The 16288-nt window shown below is 37.3% G+C and overlaps 1 protein-coding gene across 4 annotated transcripts in view; it reads left to right on the forward strand.

The window, feature by feature from the left end:
• Positions 1–16288, forward strand: part of Supt3h (SPT3 homolog, SAGA and STAGA complex component) — a 363212-nt gene that overhangs the window by 160232 nt on the left and 186692 nt on the right. For 3 of the 4 annotated variants that reach the window (XM_026785647.1, XM_026785648.1, XM_005359815.2), the window contains exon 3: positions 7397–7481. The exons of the other annotated variant lie outside the window; for it this stretch is intronic. In XM_026785647.1, the coding sequence (XP_026641448.1) occupies positions 7397–7481 (85 nt within the window). The remainder of the gene's footprint in view (positions 1–7396; positions 7482–16288) is intronic. 4 annotated transcript variants of the gene reach the window in all.

The following is a 16288-nucleotide window of genomic DNA, read 5'->3' on the forward strand; positions in this document are numbered from 1 at the left end:
CTTCCTTCCTTCCTTCCTTCCTTCCTTCCTTCCTTCCTTTCTTTCTTTCTTTCTTTCTTTCTTTCTTTCTTAAAAATCTGAGGAACTTTTCTATTCAAATCAAAACTTAAACCTCAATACATAACCAAACAAATACTAGCCTACTTTGACTAAATAGAGAATTGACAGTGGTGGTCTTTGGGAAAGTCTCCCCAAGGCTGTAGCAGTTATTCTGAGACCTTGTCTTGTTACTCTTCCTGGGGAGACACAAACAAATTCTGTTCACTCTAGAAAGGGCACTGACTACAGGCCAGGAAATAACTCAGCAAGTCTAGGTTGCTGAACCTGAGAGCTTATTGAGGTTACATAGGAACATGAGGTTACTTAGGCAGCTATGTTAGTGACTGGTTGCTCCAGAAAGCCACACTCTGGGGTTGTCTGCACAATACACAGGCCTATCAGCAGCAGAGCATCAGAGATTGCCTTGATTAATATAGCTGTGACACTCCTGACTCCCTGAAGTCCGTGCCTGGTAATGTACATTACCCTCACTTGTCTTTCTAGGAAGGCCTGTTTCAGTTCTGAGGAAATGGCTATACAACAACCCTGCATGCTAAGAAGTGAGAAATGTTGTATCTTGACGGGAAACATGAGGTCTGGTGTCAGTTAGGTCTTTGCATAGATTGCCCTGGGCAAGGGATGGGAATAGGGGGTTATTGTCAAAGGACATAAAGTTTTTGGGTACAGGAGAGAAGTCCTAAAACTGTATTGTATAGATGAGCATACTACTCTGTAAGTTTACTTAAAAATCATAGAATTGTGTACATTAAGCAATCAAGTTTGCAGGCTATGTAAATAATCTCTCAAGCTGGGTTTTAAAGATACTCTTTAGCAGACAAAACTTTTTGAAACAATGCTTATTCAAAGTTTTGAAAGTAGGATTTTATATTTTCATGTAAGCTGATGTCTGGAAGTTGGTAAAGAAACAGAATTCTACTTACGTAGAGAGCATCTCCCCAAAAGACAGAGGACAGGCAGCTTAGAGAGCAGTAGGTTTACATGGCACAGTGCACATAATAATGCTGGGCACATGCAAACCTCAATGCATGTTTGTGACCAAAGGAAAGTAGACATCAATAAAGACGCGTGTATAAATGTTGAGTTGGAGAGAGAAAGAGGCATGGGCACTAAGATATATGCAAATGACTGTTGTACAAGTCTTTGATTTTATCTGTTGGTTAAAAGTTCCTCAGGATAAAAATGAAACAAAAGGGATAAGGCTGATTGGGTTTATGAGAGCAGGATCCTCAAACACTGTATCAGAAATATTGAGGTCATCCAGCACAGGAAATCAAATCCATTGCTTCTTCCAAGGAACATACTTGTAGGAAGTTTCTCGGAGGTGAAGATGCTTAATTTCCTGTTGTGAGAAAGCATGGCAGTCCTGTATTGGCACTCTGGAGATTGACATCCTGATAGAAGAATCTCCTTGAGAACACACACTGGTCATTATTCAGAGATGTGTTTATTGTAAGACTCCCTTCCTGGTTGACTTTCGAGTGGTCACTGCTTAATGCCACGGCAACGGAAAAATCAGTTGTTAGATTATGAGGCAGAAGAGTCTGCTTCCTGGTTTGTAGGATTCTCAGCTAGTGTAGGAAAATGAGTGCCTGACACGATATACATACACAAGAAATATTTGTTGGATACTCAGTGGAATTCTTTAAAAGCCCATTGTTTGCTCTTGTTACCATCATCATCTCATTGTTTAAAACTAGAGAACTTGGCTTGAAACTTCTAGCTTCTTGGACTGCAGCTCATTTGGAATCCTTTTGCCAAAGGCCTTAAGTCATCTGGAGTCTTTTTCTTCAGGCAGGGTTCCTGAATTGAGGCTCAATGTTGTATAATTAACATAGCTTAGAAAGATAATCATGTACATGGCGAGTATATTGGTGATCACATGTCTCTCCTGGAGAATGTCTCAGAGCATGTGATAGGGTAACATGTATTTCACTTGTAGACAGTAATACTAGGATATTTCCAAATTCGTTTAATTGAGAAATAAATTGTTTTTGAAAAATCAAGAGGTCTAATAGACCAATGGTTTTCTTGAAGTTTTTGCTTCTCTCTGCAAAAGTCTTGTAAAAGATTTAATTATACAAAGTAATTGAACCAGGAATCCTTATGTTCATTTGTTAATCTTCTTTTCTGATAAATGATTGCTTGTGGTTAAGTTTTCGAGTGTCTTAGAGTTTTGCTCACTTAATACTGCACCACACAGAAAGACTTCACATACCGAGTTCCATCTTTTGCATTTAACTAGGTTCAGGACCATAAACTGGTTATAAAACAGAGTGTGCGAGTTGGCAGCAGCATCAGTGATTGTCATTTGCCTTTACCATCTTTTCTATTTCTCAATAAAGTATCTTATAAACTTATATTAGAACATTTGATCCACGACTTGTTAGAAGTTCATTTCAAGGAGAGGTGGATCTTTAAGCAAGCAGAAGAAACATTTATTGTAAGGAAAGCTTTTGTCTCAGATTTGGTCTGATAGATGGCTTGACCATTACTTTGGCTTTCACAAACATTTTGTTTAACAAGTTCATGTCTGGGAAGCAGATAAGAAGAAATTGTGGAACTCAGAAACATCAAAATTGAAGAGTAAGGTAACTGGCCTATGTCTGTGACTCTAATTGCCCTAAATGACTGACCATGCCCAAATCTCTCCTTCTGCCCCTTGGACAGTGGGCATTCAGTCTCAAGGTCTGTCAGAAGATGGTGGAGGGAATCACATGGCCTGATGATTGTGCTTTGCATGTTTTGTCCAGTGCCAGATTCATGGACTGGGATGTGTCTAGGGCTGTAGGCTGTTCATTCACTATCATTTCACCTGGGAGCAGTCCCTGGGGATTATAATGGTACCTAGCCTAGGGAAGTATAGTCAACCGAGGGCCCGGAAGGTAGAAAGGAAACTTTGGTCAGGGAAGCAGTCAGTCTTCCAAAGTCTTCTTTAAACCAAGGAGTTGTCGTACAGTGTCCATTATAGAGTAATCTGTTACCTGATGTAGGGAAATGTCCCAAAAGACCAGAGCTAAGGGGGGAAAAATTTGTTAGTCACAGCATCAGCATAACACAATACATTGTGTACATTAACATCTGCAGCCATTGTAAATATTGAAAGCAACTAGCATCCAAGTAGACACACACATGAAGCTTCTGGTTCTTGTCTTGTGAACTTGGTTCCTGGCACTACAGTAGACATACTCATATACACTGAGTTCTTTGGTCACTGGCTCAGCGGTCTGCCACAGACTATTACTGTACTTTTCTCCTCTGCTGCCTTTTCTCGGGAGCTTTCTGTTCAAGGTAGTCAGCTCTCCTTTCTGTAATCAGAGTGTGAAAATGTGGAAACAATTATTTAAACTAGAGGAGTGACCTGCTAGATGTACTAAACAGAACAACATAAAACCGCAGAGCAGTGTCTCCAGCCTTTAAGAGTAAATATTTTAAGGGAGGAGATGATTCTTGGAAATGACTTCCACGTCTAACAGCAGAAATGAAATAAAGCTCTGCTCCCTCTTCAGATTGTTTGCATTCATGGCTTGCAGTTTGGGTTACCTACTTTCTAATTTTCTGTCTTTTTCTTATTTCAGGATTATTGCTTCATTTATTATGTAGATTTCATTGTCATGTAGTTTTGCCTCACTCTTACAGGTGTTGTTCAGGACTTATGGACTGTAGTTCTCATGAACTAAAATCTGCAACTGGAAAGGCATTTTCAGTCTTCGTGGGTTTGAGTAACCTCTGACCCAAAGTGACTTCGGTCTTAGTACCACAAAGCAGCAGATTTGGGACTAAAGCATCTTATCTGACTTCCATCAGGCAGGGATGATGTGCCCCCTCTCCCATGGCTGGCCTCCCCAAGGCCTGCCATGCCCTGGGGAGCCAGGTGTGGGAATCTGTGCCCCCACTGTTCCACAGCCCCCATCTGTTGTATAATGGGGCTATGTGACCTACAGGTTTTCTAGGCTCAGGAGTTTTGTGGCCACGTCATTTGTTGGGTGCTCCTTCCCCCCCCCCCGACTTAGAGCCGTGACACCAGCTGAGTCTTTACTTTTTAACCTGATGACTTTCAAAGATGCCATCCTTGGGTCCCAAACATGGCTGTGAAGTTTAATCTTGATTGCATTGAGGGACACATAGGGTCAGTGAATCCACCTCTGGCATGGCAAAAGGCATTTCATAAGACTGTATGGTATGATCTGTCTGACCAAGTCCATGGTGTTTTACTGAGGGGTTCAGTAAGTGAGTAGCTTACCAGAAGATAACCCCACATACACACACACACCCAGGGAGATTAGGACACGTCTATTTGGAGAAAGTGGTCATTGGGAATCTTTCAAGGTTGCATCTTGCTCTGGCCTCTTGTTACTTTCTCACTGTTTAATATCTGCCCTGAAATGAGCAACTCCGCCCTATCATACCTTCCCGCCCCTCTCTGCCTTCCACTGGCCCACTGAATGGGGCCAGGCAAAAGGCTGGGATGCTAAAACTGTCAAAATGTTTCCATTGTTTCTGTCAAGTATTTCTGTTTAACACACACATGCATATGCACACACACAAACACATGTACACATACAGATACATGAACACACACATACTCCCAGCAAACACACATGTGCTCACACATATACACAAATGCACTCACACATAAACATGCACACACACACACACATACACACACATACACACAAAACACCACTGTGGTTTGGACTGGATTCCAGTTTTGTTATAGTAACAGTATTCTGCTGTGTGGGAAAAGACTTCCTTTCATCTTCATGAATTTACTTTTTATGTACCTTGTCTTTCCTTAACTTCAGCAGTCTTACAGTTTCTAGCTGGTAAGCCTTTTGCCTATTGTATTAAATATATTACTTTGAATTTTATTCTTCCTGATTCTATTGTCAGTGAACAATATTTTGTAATTTTTCTTCAGATTTTTAATTTCTAGTATATAGAAGCACAATTGATTTTGAAAAGACCTATGTTTATGGGTGTTTGAATACATGTATATATGTGTACCTCATGTTTTCCTGATGCTTCAGAGAGGCCTGAAGAGTGCACTGGCTCACCAGGAGCTGGAACTATAAATGGCTGAGAACTGCTGTGTGGGTGCTGGGAATGCAACCCCAGTCATCTGCGAGAGCAGCCAGTACTCTTAACCACTTAACCTTTGCTCCTGCCTCAACACAGCTGACTTTACATGCTGACTTTATATTATGTCAGATCACATGTCCTATAAACAAAGATGATGTTTCTGCTCTTGTTTGTTCATGGATATTTTATTTCTTTTCTTCCAGTTGCTCTGGCTAAAACTTTTAGCACCGGGTTGAAATAGAAGTGACAGAAGTGACTATCCATATTCTGGCATATTTTTCACCATTGAATGGTTTCTGTGGAGTCTCATGTTGGTCTTTATTATATTAGGTGGTTCCTTAAGCAGATATATATCTCATTTGTTTGTTTGTGCAGCTATCCCTTTTCTCACATAATTTTTTTGTAATTTTTTTCAAAGAGGATGAACCAAGTTAATCTTTTTTGCTACTATGTATGTTTTATTTCTATTTATTTTGATATTGAACTTTACTATGCAGCACAGATTGACCTTAAACTTTCATTTACATAACTATCCATGTTCTAGGATTATAGGTGTGCCCTCAAGTATGAGTTAATACTTATTATTTAATTATATGGTATATGTAGGTCTCATTCTGTAGTTGACTGTCCTGCTTTCTCGTTCATGATGATTTATTTCCTAGTGTATGCAATACTGGTCCTTACTTTATAATTTGTGGGAATAGTTGTAACCCTAAGATTAAATATGTTGTTAAAGAGATAATACCAGGTACTGTTGAGTACTATAAATACAAATCACTTTAAGTTAATGTTTGGCTTTATTCATTATCTTTTCTGTCTATTTAGAAAATAAATATTCTGCCACCATAAAATTAAATCTATTGCTAACAATTTTTGTTGATATTATTCTATTGTGTGTGTGATGTTGTCGTTTATGTTGTTTTATTTGAGACAGGTCCTCTGTGTTTAGCCCAGGCTGGCCTTGAACTCAAATGATCCTCTGTCTTTACCTTTCACAAGTGCTGGGATTAGTGCTTTGTAATCAATGCACGTAAACCATTACAGCTAGAAATTCTTAGGGAAGATTCTATTTATTTATTTATTTATTTACTTAAAATCTTCTGTGCTAAACCTGACATGTAAGGAACATTGGAAGAATGCACAGTTTGCTAGTTCCCACGCTGTAAGGGACACTGGCAGGATGCACAGTTTGCTAGTTCCCACGCTGTAAGGGACACTGGCAGGATGCACAGTTTGCTAGTTCCCACGCTGTAAGGGACACTGGCAGGATGCAGTTTGCTAGTTCCCACGCTGTAAGAGACTCTGGAAGGATGCACAGTTTGCTAGTTCCCACGTTGATATCATCCAGAGCACTGGGTGTCAGTTTCTCGTCTTTATACTGCTTCCATCTTTTATGGGGTCTGTTCATTCTTTGCTGCACCTTGAAACCTATGCTAGTTCACTCCAGATTGTAGGTTGCTGTGAGTTAAATATATACCTAAATACAAATATATGGGCCTCTGTTCTCTCTTCAAGCGAGAGTCGGTCTTCTCATTGTGCTTGAATGGTTTAGTCTTCTCTTCAGCTAACGCAGTCTTTAAGTAAGACATCCATGCAGTTCCAGGTGTTCTTTAAGAGGGAGAGTCTCTGCATATCTACTACACAGATGCTGTAAACAAAAAACGTAAATCATTCTTTATATTCTGCTGTATGTAGGTGGCGATCAAAAGCTAATTTCAGTGTTATCATATCACATTTTGTGACTATTGCTCTTCTCTTATATTGACAGAGTAGACTTGTTACCTGGTGATTTGATGCTTAAATTGTGATATGGTTGGTGGTATTTTTCCATATTAAAATTTTTTAAATTATTTTTAATTAAGTGTATGCTTGTTTGTATGTTTGTGGGTAGCAAGCCATGATGCTGGTATGGCCAGAGGCTGGAAGATTAGATCTCCTGAAGCTGGAGTGATTGTGAGCTGCCTGCTGTGGGTATAGGGAACCACTCTTGTGCTTTGCATTTTGACAAAGCAACTCCCCCTTATAGATCCTTTGTAAACTAAGAAGGGATGCAGATAATAGTATATTTTCTTTGGAAGATACAGTTTATAAGGAAGACATTTATTTCTTTAGTCTACAACTTGGAGTGGATTGTTGGATTGTTGTAAAGAACAATAACCTCTTTATTCAGCTGATTTTTACAATGAATAGGAAGCATATATGTTTGCTTTACCTCGTTTGCAGCATTAATAATGGTATGTCTTAATTTTTCCTGCAGGTTTTCTTTAGGGGATGCTAGGAGGCCTCTCCATGAAACAGCAGTTTTAGTAGAAGATGTGGTTCACACACAGCTAGTTAACTTGGTAAGATCACATATAACCCCATTTGGTATCTCTTTTTCTTTCTATTTTTATTGTACTTCCAACTCTACACATTAAAAAATTTTTATTTACAGCTAGATTTTTGGCTTTATTGACATATAATAATACCCATTTAAGTATATAATCTGATATATTTAATAGTGGGATGTTGCCATAACAACAGTACGTTCAGCCATCGCTGATGTACCCCAGAGGCTTGTTAGAATTCTTTAAAACCCTGTTTACTTTAGGATAAATAATATTTGCACAAATGGTGTGACGAATTCTCAACTGTTGTTCATCTTCCTCTGATGTCATTATCATACATAGCCATAACAGTTATGGAAACCTGGAAATAATTCTGGCACAATAATTTTTACGGCCTCATTCAAATTCTATCCTCTTTGCCACCAGAGACCCAATCAAGGACACCACACTGGCTGTTAGATTTAGTCGCTATACCTGAGCTGTCTCTTTCTGTCTCTGCTAAGCCTACAGGATTTTCTATTCTCTCATAACCTAAAAACTTTTGAGAAGTGGAGTGTCTTCTGGTTCTTTGGACTGCTCTTATAATTAGAATGTAATCACACATGTTGAACATGATTTTTTATGAACTGGTGGGATCTCCTCAGTGTAGCATAGCAAGGATGTCCTGTCTTACTGATGTGTCTTATTTTTACATTTCTTGGATACATATTGAAGGTGGAAATGCTACGTTATTTTATTGTATAAATGCACTTGTTTTATTGGTTCATATTAAGGGTCAAACCCACGGTTTTGTTTATGCTAAATGCCTGCAATAGTACTGAGATATACTCTAAACCCATGTAACTGTTATTTTAAATATTCAAATTAGGTTAGTAAAATACATTGGGACATATATTTTTTATAGCCATGTAAATATTTTCTTTTTGAGTATTTTTTAACCTATTAGCATTATAACTTATCAGGAAATTTTATAAAATTATTACTATAGTGTTTGCACAGAAGTGATTTTTCTTTTCTTTCTTGTCTACTTATTACTTGGTTTTCTTCTTAATTGAAAAGCTTTCCTGCACTTTTTTTAAAATTACTTTTTGGGGTTATCAGGAAAGATATTTAATATTTAAATTCTTTCCTAGATGTCATTATCCAGTGTCATCATTATTCTTATTACTCAGGCTATTTTAGGGCTATCCAGTGGGCGCACATCAGTTAAGTCACATTCCACATACATTAGTGACCTCAGCACCTGCTCTATGGCATATGGCACAAAGATATTCTTACATTGTGTTAATTTTTCAATTTTTAAAGTTTACTGTTAAGAGATTTTGTTTGGCTTACAATTATTTTTACTTTGCTATATTCAGGGACATCAATCTTTATTGATGTTGAATTTTGAATCATAATTTCTTTTTATATAATAACTATGAGGAATAATTCATTTACATTACTTTCTAGTTTTTTAAATTACTTCATTGTTTCCTTTATATCCTTAGTTCTCAATCCTTTTTTGGATATATGGAATCAATTTTGTCTTTTGTTGAATAGTCTCCCAGTTTTATTATAAACATTTGTTAAAAGTCTACCTTTTCCCAGTCATTTAAACTACCTTCTTTATCAATATAGGTTTATCTGTAGCAAGAGTTATAGCTCTTGTATTCTGTACTAGTTTGTCTGTCTTTGTACTCAGGTGACATTTGCTTTATTATATAGGTCTTATAGTGCATTCTAGAGATCTTAGGGCTGTATTACCCTAATCCCTCCTATTTTTCTAATGTATCTTGCTGGTCTGGTTTCATCATACCCCTTATCTATGTTTTTCCTTTCTAAGGTTTCAGTTACTTGTGTCTAATTACACCTGAAAATATAAAATAGAGAATTCCAAAAGTGAACAATTAATAAGTTTTTAATGACAATCCATTGTGAGCATTGTGCTGAAAATACACACCATCATATCTGGGAAGTAAATTCCTCTGTCCCAGTATCTGTGTCACATGTCCCACCTGCCCTACTGCTTCCTCAGTTACCAGACTGATTGCTGTTCCCTAACTTCTTTTATTTGAAGAAAAATGTTACATTTACACAGCTTTTCTGCAGTATGTTGTTTTTTAAGATTTATTTAGTGTGTGTGTGTGTGTGTGTGTGTGTGTGTGTGTGTGTGTGTGTGTGTAGACTATGTGCATATGATTGCATAATTGGAGGTGCCCTAGAGGCCAGAAGAGGATTTTATATCACCTGGAGCTGGAGTTACAAGTAGTTGTGAGCTACCTAACATGGGTGCTGGGAACTGAGTGTGGATCCTCTGCATACTGAGCCGTATTTCTAGCCCCTTCTATTATATTCTTAAAGTTGATTTTTGTTTGGTAAACTCTTACCATGCCTAATTTATAAAGTAAACTATAGATGTGTTTACATAGAAAGAGTTTAGTACACACAGGGTTTATACTTTCTGCTGTTTCACAAATCCCTTTGAGGCATTGGATGGAACCTAATACAACAGGATAGGGAAATTATTTACTCACTTTTAACATAAATATTATTACTATTGCTGCAGGAGCCCCTTCCGCTCCTTTAGCCAATAACCTTTAAGATGCCAGCCCACTTGGGCATGGTCTCTTTTGCTTTAAAAAGCAGTGGTAGCCATGTGCTTGCTCTCTTGCTTCCAGCTCCACTTTTGGTTATTAGACTTCTTTACTTGTTGTGCAGAGGGCTGTTATCTAGGATGGTAATCTGTAAGTTTTTCCTTTTAAATAAATAACCCTTTTATTAATCATAATTCCAAACTGGTGTGGGATTGTTTTGTGACTTACGCCTTCATACCATCTTGTCTAGGATGTATAAAATGTATTGGTATGTTTACTGACATCACATGAGTTTATAATATAGAATTGCATTGTTTATAGTATTGACTTTTTCTTTGTAACAACCAGGGGTCTCTATAGTTGTTAAAGATTGCTGACGCCTTTTAGGGAATTTCTTTTGGCTTGCATATTTCTTGTTACATTACTTCCTAAGTACTTTGTGTTCTTCATTGCCTTTATAAGTGGGGATTTCCTTTTGTAATTACATAGTGAAAACATAAGCCTGTATACTCAAGTTGCAGAGCAAACTCCAAATAGGATATACCAAAGAAATATGGATTCAAACTGCTAAACAGTCATAGCATAAATTCTCAAAATCAGTAGACTTTCTTAACCAATAGGTAAAGGTGTTTTAAAGGCATTGAAGTTCTTATCAAAACTCTACAGTCCTGAAGTGTTATGGATTTATGGGTTAGCAGTAATTTTTTTTTCATCTTCTCCAACTGTCTTCAGCTGCCTCTGCTTTTTTCTTTTATAGGGATTCAACTTATATATTAAGTAAAGTTAGATTTGTGAGTGCTAGGGATTACAGGTGTATACCACTGTGCCCATCTTTTTGTTTTGTGCATGGGTGCTAGCAGTTGAACTCTGGTTATCGTGATGCATGGCAAGCACTTTGCTCTCTAATTGGACCCATGATAGCAGCTGTTCAGATTATGTTCTTTGGTCTTCTTCATATTCCACCACTCTGAATTCCTCTGAAGATTCAGTAATACATATCAGCTTGGCTAGGATGCTTTGTAGACCACACAGAAATGCAATTTTCCAGCCTTTATTTCCAGAAGATTGTTTTAGAGTAGGAGGCCATGGCAGGATCAAAGTTGCTATTTTAAATATATCCTTAAGATCTTTGTAATCTCAGTAGTGCAAAATTCAGCTTCAAGTGGATCAGTTTAGAATAGTAATTTAAAACTTGGGCTAGACTGTTTTGAGAGATTTGTTTGTATTGCTGTCTGATACTGCCAATATAGTCAGATCTAGGTTCATAGGGTGGAGTACACATTAAACTGGCCAGGATGGATCATAGAGTTTTATGGCCAACTGAGAGGAAGCTAGAGGGACCCACAGGAGGAGGGAGAGGTCTAAGGATATGCAGGGTTTTTTTTTCCCTAGTAGGGGAAGTAGAGAAGAGAACAGGAGATCATTTCTCTGTTACTCCATGGATCTCTCGTTTAGCTGCTCCTATACCAGCTGTTCTAGTGTTTGTAATTTTTCTGATGTCAAAGGCAATTTCCATCCACATAGGTTTTAAAGGTAGGGCTGTTGGGACCACAAGGTGTTGTGTCCAGTTAATGTACAGCCTGAATGGCTTTTGACTGTTCTTGATAATATCTTTTAATATTTCTTTCAGAAGCACTCTTTATTTTTGATTTGTTTCTGAGATTGGAGGAATGTTAATCTGTGTTTTTCAATTCTGCAACAAATCATGTCCCCATAATTTCATTGTTATATTAGCCACATCCACATATGGTTTTAATTTTCCTGTCTGTCCTCTGACCCTATATACTTGACCCTTCCTGTACTTTGTTTTACATGAAATAAAGTTCCAATCCCTACAAGCTGGATATTTACCTCCTAAGAGGCCAATCTGGATATCAAAATTTTAGTGAAATTATTGTTACATCTGGACCTGTGTCTAGCAAACTTTCAATTAGAATGTCATTTATTCACCTCTTTTGCTTTGGTCTTTGATCATTTATAAAAGTTTGCCAAAGTACTGGTTTTATGGTCTCTTTCAAGAATTTCTTTTTCTTTATTGAAGCTTTTCTATTATCCAGAGCAGTACGGTGTTTAACAACAGTCATTTAGGTCTTTTAATTGCTCTGTGGAGGAGTTTCCTAGTGCTGGTGAGGAATGATTGAACCAAATTTGACATTGGGGCCTGCCAGAGGCCCCATAAGGCATTTCTCAATGGCATAGGGTTATCTTACCTATCCCTGGTTATCTGCATTCATTAGTCTAGTGCTGGTGCCTTCTGTTTGGATTATCTCTAGAAAAAAACATTGTTTCTAGGGACATCTTACCTACAATCCCTTTTCAAACAACCATGTTTACCACAATTAGAACATCTGAGACTTTTTATTTTTCTCAAAATTTCTAGAAATTACTTCTATCAAAACAGTAACATAAGTGTGAGATCCAATATCAGCAATATTTCTAATCCTTTTATTTATTGGTGTTGATCTTGCCTTAAAAGGCCTAATAATCACCTTTTCCATTCTGAAATAGCATTTTCAAAGGCCAAAAATCCAACTAATATTTGTCTAACTTCTGGATCTTATATCATTTTGTTTATAACTGGAGTCTATCTTTGTAAAACATCATTGATATCTTCTTTTGGGCCTTATGTAATTTAGTAAATGACTCAGTCCTATTTCCAGATTCTTCAACCCTGTCCCAAGTATTCAAAGCTGCTATATAACATAGTGTCAAGCTGTGATCCTCAAACCAAGGCTGTCTTTGTATATCAGAGTACTGGTCTTCATCGAGAACCCAGTCTTGGGAAATTTCCATACCTCTAGCCCTAACTTGTTGTTCTATGACCCTAGCTTCCTCTCTCCACTGTGTTTTCCATTGTAAGTTAGGGCCAGCTCCCAATATTGCTAGCTAGATCTTTTCAGACTTGTAGAATAATTCTGAGTTGCCCATGAATTTTATGTCTGCTTCACATAGGATGAATGCACACTATATGAAATGACTGAATTTTAAAATCACTTCATATCTAAAACTTCTACATGCATCCAGTTAACTTCTGCATAGCCTTGGGGGATGCCTAATCTGGTGATCATTCTTGTGTATTAAGTAAAATTGGTTTTGTAATGGCCTTGGACCACTTCTCTTCAGTATTATGATAGGTTCTGCTCTAAATTTGTCTGTCTGTGTCTGAATATTTTTTATTTTCATTATTAGATCTTTCTAAAGCTTGTATCTTATCAGTCTTAAGTCTTTCTAAAGCTTACATCTTATCAATATTAAGTCTTTTTAAGGTTTGCATCATTCTAATTTTAATATTCAGCACAGTTATCAAACCATTTTTAGAATAAAATATGAAATACCAAACTGATAGTAATTGAAGTCAGTATTATGTCAATACCAGCTAAGTGGCTTATTCTTTCATTTATGTTTTCCATTTGCAAGCCATCTTTAGTAGCACTAAACAGAGTACTAACTTTATGCATTGTGATATTTCCTATTATTGACATGGGAAATAGCCCTCTTTTTTTGAAAACCTAATTTTCCCTTTAAGACTTCCCAGGTGTCTCACCAGTTCTGTTGAGGCTGACAGCATAGGCAGAGCTGTGCAGCAGTCATCAGCTACAGTGGCAATGCTTTACTGTTCCAGCAGGGAAGGCAGGTGTGACTGTGTGCTCCAAGCCATGATCGTTGCATGACTGGGCTGAAGGCCACTGTGGCTGTCTTAAAATACACACGCCAAAAACAAAACAAAAAAGTGCAAATACATTAATGTACATTTAAATGCTGAAAATCAAATGGAATAATTATACATTTGTATTAAAATAATGTCATAATTTGCAAAAATAATGCATATTATCAAGTTTATAATCTATATTTTCTTCATTTTAGAGACAGGAATAATAGAGAGAATTTATGAAGAATCTACAATTTAGTCATCAAATTTAAACTTATATCATAATATACCAGTTACAATAATTATTCCTTTATTTCAGGGCTTGATGTTTGGGGCCCAATGATTCACTGTGAAAGATTAATGCTTATTCCATGGCCTACCTCTTGGTTCACCCAGAACTCTTTTATGCTCATTTTCGATCTGTTTGTATGGCATCACCTAGCCAGACAAGGGAAGGAGTTTGATGTCGGTGTTTGTCATAAATTGCCTCATCTCTTTTGCCCGATGTCATTGTCTTGAATAGTTTGTTTTAACAGTCATGTTCTTTTTAACCTCTGAGGCTTTACTTTTTGTATTTTTTTTTTTGTGGACTGTAAATAGTTGTTCAGAATAGTGCCTTCAACTAAGAAAACTGTATTTTCAACATAGTACATAGTAAAACATTGGATTCTTCTTTCATTATAAAATCTGCCAACCAGATTATTCTTGAAGGTTGGCATGTCTCTAACTCCAGTGATGGTAGATTAAAATGACCGACATGTAGCTACAATAGCAGCTTGTTCGAGAAATACTTCATAGCAAGACTGACTGCAATTAATGTCCCAGGAGTAGTGGTAGAAGCATAGTGATCCCAGCTCAACTGTAGGGGTAGGGTTACAAGATTGAAGTTTGGGGTGCATAGAGAATCCCAGTTAAAAGGAACAAAGGAGGAAGGGAGGGAAGGAAGAAATGAAAGCATGCAATTAGCTATAAATTAAATTTAAAAGTTTTTCCCTAAATCTTCCCCATCCCCCCTTTTTATGTACAGTTCCCATGCAATCTTTTGCCCTTCTAACCACCAATTCTTATTCAGCACTTTATTTAATAAGACATCCTCCATTCCAAGTAATTCCCCTTTTCTCAGTTTAGCTTAGGAGTTATAAATGGTTTAGCATCATTGGTTTCTTTTTGATGGTTTCTGCGTATAGGTTATTAAATATGTTAACTAATGAAAATATGTAGTTTAAATGCAGAAAAGCAGTTGATTTTAATCCTTCTAAACAGATTAAAATAGCAAAGTAATATAACTTTGCCATGTATCATATGTTTGTCACTAAAGACCAAAATCAAGGCCTATAACTCGAGGCAAGTAGTCTTTCACTGCATTCTGCACATACTCTGAATGATAGCACTTTAAAGTTGATCCATACCTGAGAAATCATGTTTGTTTTCACAAAATGAAATGACCATTTTATAGGTTATGTTGCTTTAATATTGCATATTTTGTATGCCTCAGGAATTCAAATTAGAACTCTGCAGAAACAAGAAACCCTGTAGTTGTCACACTTTACACCATGTTGCCATGCTAGCCCCTGCTTCTGGCATTGTTCATACAGAGTATCAATAACGTCCCTTCTCTGGGGGACAGCTAGTACTGGTGGTTGTTGTGGTTGAAAACAGGCCACTTCTGATGTGATTTAGATAAGAAATGGATCAAATATACCCAAAGAATTTTTGCCAAAAAGATGTAAAACTTGTTAGCTTTTAAGCTCCCTCCTTCCTCAGGCTGACTCCTCCTAACTTTCAATTAATAGGGATTTGTGAACTTGTGTGTGACTTTGTATTATTATATTGTCAGTATTTCTTCAAGTTCATCCAATCTGATTTTTATGGCAATATAGGTATTTTATGTCTCTTAAGCCCAGATTAATTACAAGATTAATCTCTGCATTAACTACTTTGTTGCAGCTGTGACAGAAATCCGACACAAGCAGCTTACTGGAGAAAGATTTATTTGGCTCATAGTTTTGGTTGTTCAAATAAGCCAGGAGGATCAGTTTGAAGGAAATTTCCAGTATTCTCTGCTGTTCTTACATTTTCTTTCATTTTTTTCTATTTATTTTATTTCACTAATATTCAATTCATTTTTTAAACCCTTACCTCATAAGTGGTCTCTAGCTGCATTCTCAGTGGGTCTCACGTTACTCAGCATCTTAGCTGAGGTCTAACATAGCAAGGGTTCTTTCCTAGCAAGCTTTTTCCTAGAGTTCTCACTGGCTTTCTTTCTGGTTTGCTCAAATCCTCCCTGATGCATGGTAAACTGTATGGTACTGTATCCTGGGTACTCCTTGATGCTGTCCGTTCTGAATGTTTTATTTCTGACAAACTTCTCATGGGTTTCTTGGGTATTCAGACGAACCTGAGAGATCCACCACTTTGCTGAAACTCACTCTCCGGGTTGAGCTGCACCATGTAGTACAGATGGGGAGAGATGTGGGTAGCATTGGAATGATGGCCGCTGTTGGAATCATCCTCTAGATTAATACCTGGTGGCTTCTAGTGGCTATGTAACTGCTTTCCTTTGGTCTTTCAAAGTATATTTTTTAATTTTTTCTTTT

The sequence above is a fragment of the Microtus ochrogaster genome, linkage group LG2 (assembly GCF_000317375.1).
Source record: "Microtus ochrogaster isolate Prairie Vole_2 linkage group LG2, MicOch1.0, whole genome shotgun sequence".
NCBI classification, from domain to species: Eukaryota; Metazoa; Chordata; class Mammalia; order Rodentia; family Cricetidae; genus Microtus; species Microtus ochrogaster.